The following is a 7,778-nucleotide window of genomic DNA, read 5'->3' as shown; positions in this document are numbered from 1 at the left end:
ATGCTGGGTCTCACACAGAGACATGCTGCACACATGCAGCCAGATGAGAAGGAGAGAGAAAGCAGCAACCTTCCTCCTGTCCTATATGGAGGCCCTGATTGAGGATTGGGAGCACCTGGGGAGAGGCTGCACCTGGGGACAATCAAGGCTGCACCTGGGGAGTCAGAGGGAGAGAGAGAAAAACACCCACACGACCACACAAACACTACGGCACGTAACAGAGGGTGAAAAGATTTAAAAGAAGGTTTCCACCCCCCCCCCCACACACACACACAATCAAAACTACTACTACTAGTACTTACAGTAAAAAAACGACTTACTGTACATTCAACTATTAAATCAATCAGCTATTTCAGGACATTGAGGCGATACATTTACAGTGGAGGAAACAAGTATTTAACCCCCTTCAGATTTTGTAAGTTTACCAACTTATTTTACACAACTAAAAGCTCTTTTCAAATGAAGAGGAGGTTGTAACCGAGGCTCTGGTGTAGGTCAGAGTCTGATAAGCCCCTCCCTCTTCTTCCTGCTCTCAGACACAGCCAGCTCCACTCTGTATTTCCTGGTTCCTCCCCTTCAGAGCCACACTGAGGAGGAGGAGGGGTTAACCAACATGTGGGTAAAGTACGAGAGCTGATAGGCCACATTCACCGCCCACACACACATGCTGTTTAGATAACCTGTCACACTAGTTTCAGCTCTCAGGAAGTGAAACTCAGACACTCGCTGCTACTGAGAGGTGAAATGGCGCAGAAAGGAGTTCAGCTGGACCGGGAAACCTTCTCTTGTCCCATCTGTCTGGATCTACTGAAGGATCCAGTGACGACTACCTGTGGACACAGCTACTGTATGAAGTGTATTGAAGGCTTCTGGGACGGAGAGGATGAGAAGAAGATCCACAGCTGCCCTCAGTGCAGGCAGAGCTTCACACCGAGGCCTGTCCTGCTGAAAAACACCATGTTAGCAGCTTTAGTGGAGGAGCTGAAGAAGACTGGACTCCAAGCTGCTCCTGCTGATCTCTGCTATGCTGGAGCTGAAGATGTGGCCTGTGATGTCTGCACTGGGAGGAAGCTGAGAGCCTGTAAGTCCTGCCTCGTGTGTCTGGCCTCTTACTGTGACCAACACCTCCAGCCTCATTATGACGCAGCTACGTTTAAAAAGCACAAGCTGGTGGAGCCCTCCAAGAAGCTCCAGGAGAACATCTGCTCTCGTCACGACGAGGTGATGAAGCTGTTCTGTCGCACTGATCAGCAGAGTATCTGTTATCTCTGCTCTGTAGACGAACACAAAGGCCACGACACGGTGTCAGCTGCAGGAGAGAGGACTGAGAGGCAGAGAGAGCTGGAGGGGAGTCGACTCAACATCCAGCAGAGGATCCAGGACGGAGAGAAGGAGGTGAAGCTGCTTCAGCAGGAGGTGCAGGCCGTCAATGGCTCTGCTGATAAAGCAGTGGAGGACAGTGAGAAGACGTTCACTGAGCTGATCCGTCTCATGGAGAAGAGAAGCTCTGATGTGAAGCAGCAGCTCAGATCCCAGCAGAAGAGAGAAGTGAGTCGAGTCAGAGAGCTCCAGGAGAAGCTGGAGCAGGAGATCTCTGAGCTGAAGAGGAGAGACGCTGAGCTGAAGCTGCTGTCTCACACAGAGGATCACAACCAGTTTCTGCTCAGCTACCCCTCACTGCCAGCCCTCAGTGAAGCTACACACTCCTCCAGCATCAACATCCGTCCTCTGAGCTACTTTGAGGACGTGACGGCGGCCCTGTCAGCAGTCAGAGACAAACTACAGGACGTCCTGAGAGAGGAATGGACAAACGTCTCACCGACTGAAGTGGATGTTTTACTGTCAGCAGCAGAACCCACCACCAGAGCTGGGTTCTTAACATATTCACAGGAGATCACTCTGGATCCAAACACAGCAAACACACAGCTGGTATTATCTGAGGGGAGCAGAAAAGCAACATACATGACACAACAACAGTCTTATTCTCGTCACCCAGACAGATTCACTGATTGTTATCTTCAGGTCCTGAGTAGAGAGAGTCTGACTGGACGTTGTTACTGGGAGGTGGAGTGGAGAGGGAGAGGAGTTTCTGTAGCAGTCGCATACAAGAATATCAGCAGAGCAGGGGATAAAAGTGTATTTGGATACAATGACAAATCTTGGTCCTTAGTTTGTGACCAAAACAGTTATTCATTTCGTTACAACAGAATCAAATCTCTCGTCTCAGGTCCTCTGTCCTCCAGAGTAGGAGTGTACCTGGATCACAGAGCAGGTGTTCTGTCCTTCTACAGCGTCTCTGAAACCATGACTCTCCTCCACAGAGTGCAGACCACATTCACTCAGCCGCTACATGCTGGAGTTCGGCTTTGTTATGAATATGGAACCACAGCTGAGTTTTGTAAACTCAAATAGCCTGAAGTCCTTGGAGGAACTCTTCTACTTCTTAAACTCACCGTGTGTCCATCAGAGCTGATTGTCCATGTCTTCACTGCAGAGATCAGCTGTCAATCAAACATGATGGGCGGGGCTTCAACATCTTCTCACGAGTTGTTCTGTAGATGCTGGACTTTCTTCCGGCTCCTTCCTGTGTCTGGTTAGCCATGGAGGCTGTCACTGCTCAGGAGGATCCTTGTTCACCTGAACTGATATGTAAACTTTGCTCTAAATATGTGTTGGATATTTCTTTTGATTCATGTTGTTGTTTCTCTTGTAGTGCACGAGTCTTCAGAGAGAAAGCAGCAGAGCTTCTTTTATTCTACACATTTGATTCTGGTTCTAAAACAATAGAGGCATTTATAATCACATGTATTCTTTTTGACAGATTCAATGTTATTGTTGCTGAATTAACTAAAACATGAGTTCCCAGATGGTTATAACACTTATTTCATCATCACATGTTTATTCAAAATGATATCACTTCCTGTCATGATCATAATCAATAAGTACATCCTTCATTATTCTCCTGGGAATAGCTTAGAGTCTTTGCTCGGGAAATACATTACATAATATTACAGTTATTGTTTTGCAGACTAATTGTTGTTGTTGTTGTTGTTGTTGTTGTTGTTATCCAAATAGAAATTGGGTACTCTGATGTTTTATAGAACATTAATTATCATGATAATAATCAATAAGGAAATCATGTCTGACTCTGTTTGAAACAGCTGAGATGAAACACATTCATGTGGAGAAAGTGAGACTGATCATGAAATCATTGAACAGACTTTACTGATGGGATGTGTGATTAAATGAAATGTTTGGATCATTAATAAAGGTTTGTCTTTCAAAAACAAAAACAGGATGTTCTTCTTGTGTCCAAGGTGCCATACGAAGCTGATGGAGAAGAGGTTGTGGCGGATAGTCAGTCTTGAGCAGGCACGTGCACACATAGACCTCAAAGTGGGCTTGAGCCCCTGCCCTTTTCTTCCTCCAGAGAAAGTGCCCTTTTTATGGGGTGCTTCTTATTTTATTTTTGTAACCCTCTGATACACAAGCTATGGAAACCCCCTCTAAGACACAACATGGGTCAAAAAGGACCCGTATTGACTTACAGTGTTATTTAATGCATGGTTGAGTGTTTCTTTGCTATATTTTTGGAAATCAACTTATTTCATCATTAAATATTCAAAATATTCATTAAATATCTTGTTTTTGAAAACCCTAAATCATTACTTTTGTTTCTCCTTTGTTAATTACTAAACTAAAATAGTTTTTATAATATTACATCAAGTTTACAGACAGGGGTCGAAAATGACCCATGTCTGCAAGTGTGGTATTTAAAGAAAAGACATAGGCCTACTATAATAATGATTTTGTCAAAAAACATTTTAGCAGTGATTTGGACCAAAGAATAACACATTTAATATTTGAAATGTTTATTTGTCACTTTGTCACACTCACACATAGCACACCATACAACTGATAAAACTGATTTTGAACTTTTTGAACTGTTAGTGAATCTGTCTTGTTACTGCAGTGAACTGTGGTGAATGCTGAATGTTTCAAATGAACTCATGACACTCATGAAACAAACTCATGAAATGAACTCATATGAGTAAGTTGCAATCTAGTGCATACATGCCTCACAAATCACAACAACATGTCTGTGCTCCTTGCACACAGGGCTGGTGCACTTGGAACACCAGCTGCTGGCTTTTCGATCTTTGGCAGTTGGGCAGATCTTGCACCTCTTCCTCTTCCTCCTGTGGCTGGGTGGTGGCTGCGTTTACTTTTTTTAACCCACATCTTTCCATTGCCTCTGTAATATGGGTTTGGAGGTGGGACGTGCCCTCCATGCGTCTCCTCATGTGTGGCATGACCAGCTCTTTGCCCAGCTCCTTTATGAAGAGCCGCCGTGCATTAGTCACACCACCCATGTAACCAGGGTGTTGTGCAGTGTAGCTGGTGAAGGCGTTGAGGGTGGCAACATCCAGCACATTGTGCCAGAGCACCATGGGCCACCTCCGTGTTCTCCGCTTGCAGGTGTACGTGCGAACCATTTGATCCATTGTGTCCACTCCTGATTTTGTGTGGTTGTAATATTGGATCACTTCTGGCTTCCTCTTAACACTCTGGTCATCCACTGCTGTGTCATCATACATGCATTGTGCTTAGCAGCACAACAGCCTTCCCCTTTTTCGGGACATAGCTCACCATTGTCATGTTGCCACAGAATCCAAATTTGGAGCTGTACTTCTCTCTCAGTTTGTTTGGCTTCATGACAGGTGGTATGTCTGGCTTGTTCTGGCGAAGAGTCCCCACAAGCGTAAGGTTCTTCTCTAGGAGCTTCTCAGCCAAAGGAATGCTGGTAACGAAGTTATCCATGGTTATGTTGCGACCTATGAACAGAACAAAAAAAAATGAATGGTCAATTTAGTCAACATGTAATTCTCTAAATTCTAACATTAAAATAAACCTGATGGAATATTGATTATTATAATTATGGAGTACTGCATTGTATTTTATTCCATTCTATGCTTATAAATTAATCAATTTCTCACAATGGTAATACAAAATGAAATAGACAATATGAGAGAGTGGAAAAGTGATCTAGGTATTGTGCTAGAACTTCAAGAGTATATTCACTGTATGTATACTCTGTATTCTATATTCACCTGTGTGTCTTATTCCGCTGGACAACTGTTGGACAATATTCTCGCCAAGGTTCCTCTGAACATCCTCTCCTGGCTGTCGCCCTGTATAGATCATGCCATTGAATGCATAATGGACCCTTGCATCGCACATCCAAAAGATTTTGATCCCATATTTTGCTGGCTTGCTGGGCATGTATTGTAAGAACTTGCACCTTCCACGGAATGGCACAAGCTGCTCATTAGTGACACAATCACTGGGGACGAACACTTTCTTACAATTGGCCAGGAAACAGTCCCACACATATCTGAATGCAGCCATGTGGTCTGTTTCCAGTCTAACAGCCCTAGTCCTCTTATCATCAAACCGTATGAGGCGGCGGATATCCTCATATCTGTGGAACCCCATGGTGGCCTTATACATCGGATTTTGCAGGGGATCCAGAAAGAGCTCCCGCAAGGCCACATCCCAGCTCTTGTCCCCCCCTGCAAGGAGGGTCAAACCAATAAATGCCATGAATTCCACTTTGTCGAGGCATCTCCACTCTTTTCCTTTTGCTGCTGCGGCTCTGCGTCCCTCTAAGTTAGTGCATCTTAAAACCTCCTCTATGATGTTATCACTAATGAACAACTCCCAGGCATCTTTTGGTGAAATGATTGTTGAACCAGATACGGGTCCTGGACACCTCCTCAGGATGTTATGGGTTCTTGCTCTGCCTTGAGTGGGGGGTTGCTCATTCCAGTAAGACCCCTTTTTACTTAGCCTATTGGCCTGGGTCTGAGTTTCCTCTTCAGAGGACTCATCAGACGAGTCTTCTAGCTCGTCCAAGGAGTCTTCTTCATCACCAGCAGCTTCAGCTTGACCCTGTGGCACATAGTCTACGTCATCATCAGAGAGGTCAGACTCAGAGTCAGAATCAAGGATTGCTCCATCTTCCTTATCCTGTTCTTGATGTAACATCTCGATGACCATTTCAGCCGTGAAACGTGAATGAGTGTGACGAGCCATACTGTGGATGAAGAAAATCAAAATAATATTTACAACATCAGTTGATAAATTATACAGTACACTTTTCTAATTCAAGTTTTATTTTGTTGCCCTAGCTGACATTAGCTTATACCTTTATATGACTGTATTTAAATGTATTTATTTATTATTATGTAAGTATTTCCAGATTGACAAATGGGTTGAAAATAGTATAGCGTATTTATAGTGTAAGACATGATTACATTTCATACATGATCTGGCAAAAGAGTTGGCATGTATGCATTAGCTAATATTAGCGACCGCGATCTAGAATTGACCTAGCTAACACAAGCTAACATTAGCTAGCTAGAATAGAATATGCTAATGTGATGCTAGCTAGAATAGAATATGCTAATGTAATATTTCTCTTTCCCAACAGGTAGGGATAATGTTCAAATGTTATGTGCAGTTATCTTTTCTCAATATATTTTTCTTAGGTAAAACAATTGTAAAACAAGACTTACATGAATCAGATCTGAAGACGCAGCCTGTTTCCTTCTGACAAGAGTGGAATGTGAAATGTTGTCCAGTTGTTTAGTTCTGACCAGCGCCATATTCTCATAAGTGAAAAGTTGTCCACAGTAAAAAAAATCCTAACTGCACACATTTTATAAATCAAAGGTTCCTATCAAATTCACACTTGCACGGGTCATTTCTGACCCATGTGTGGAAACTTGATGTGGTGATACAAAACCTATTTTAGTTCCAAAATATAGACAGAGAAAATAAAAATAAAATGATTTATGGTCATCAAAAACAAGATATTTAATGAATACTTTGCAATATTAAATGATGAAATGAATAGATTTTAAAATATATAGCAAAGAAAAACACCAGGCCACACCAACCGAGCACAATGCTGTAACCACACCTCCAGAACCCAACCGACTCATTGATGCTTTAAATAACTCTACCTGTACAGGCTTGCATCTATCTTGTAGTCCAATACTAACCGCACAATATGTACTGACACTGAGCGGTGAACATATAACACTGTGCAGACGTGCAACATTCTGCTGCAGTAGAATTCACTCTTTGATATAACACTAACATTCCTGACAATAGACCTCAATAGTCATCTTTTATGGTGTACATGCCTTTTTAATAACATTTTTGAATGGAACAATCAAAGATCTAAATAAATATAACTTAAATATACATGACCTCTTAAATTAAAATAAAGTGAACATTAACACCAATATTATCATTTATAAAATGCTATAACAAAAAAATAACATAAGCAGCAGATTTTTTTATTAAATATACCAACTACAAAATAAGTGGGTATTAAAGTGTAAACGGACAACAAAACGGAAATGGAAGTGAAAAGGCCTGATGGTGGTGCTAAATCAGAGCCTATCACCTGTTCTCAGTCTTTTTCTCATCATGCATCTTCTGTGTAGTGATCCTCCAATATCGTTACCATAGCCTTGCCCTTTAACAGTTATTACGAGCCCTGGCTCAGCCTTACTCACCAAGAGCCCAGCGCCTAGCCTTCTTACAGGCAAAGTCACTGATCAAGTCCTTGAAGTCCAGCTTTCTAGCCAACTGGCTTTCAATGGACAGCATGGCAAGACTGCAAAGCCTTATGGGGGGACAGGGCTGCGGAGCCTAGAGATGGATCTGTTGGTCCTGGCACCAGGGGAGGGACAACTGATTTAGTA

At 42.8% G+C, this 7,778-nt stretch overlaps 2 protein-coding genes across 2 annotated transcripts; one reads left to right on the top strand and one right to left on the bottom strand.

Moving 5' to 3' along the window:
• Positions 1-597: 597 nt before the first annotated feature.
• Positions 598-3,293, top strand: LOC117544047 (tripartite motif-containing protein 16-like). The gene has a single exon (XM_034212825.1). The coding sequence runs from the start codon at positions 745-747 to the stop codon at positions 2,410-2,412; it is 1,668 nt and encodes a 555-aa protein (XP_034068716.1). The 5' UTR covers positions 598-744; the 3' UTR covers positions 2,413-3,293.
• Positions 3,294-3,855: 562 nt separating this feature from the next.
• Positions 3,856-6,860, bottom strand: LOC117544048 (piggyBac transposable element-derived protein 4-like). The gene is made up of 3 exons (XM_034212826.1): positions 6,579-6,860; positions 5,112-6,097; positions 3,856-4,835 (listed from the first exon to the last, which is right to left on the bottom strand). Exons 2-3 carry the CDS (start codon positions 6,094-6,096, stop codon positions 4,591-4,593), a joined length of 1,230 nt encoding a protein of 409 aa, XP_034068717.1. The 5' UTR covers position 6,097; positions 6,579-6,860; the 3' UTR covers positions 3,856-4,590.
• Between the last annotated feature and the right edge of the window lie 918 nt (positions 6,861-7,778).

This window comes from Gymnodraco acuticeps, unplaced genomic scaffold, assembly GCF_902827175.1.
Source record: "Gymnodraco acuticeps unplaced genomic scaffold, fGymAcu1.1, whole genome shotgun sequence".
Classification (NCBI taxonomy): Eukaryota; Metazoa; Chordata; class Actinopteri; order Perciformes; family Bathydraconidae; genus Gymnodraco; species Gymnodraco acuticeps.
Note: the sequence above shows the minus strand (reverse complement) of the source record. Positions and strands in the feature narration are given on the sequence as shown.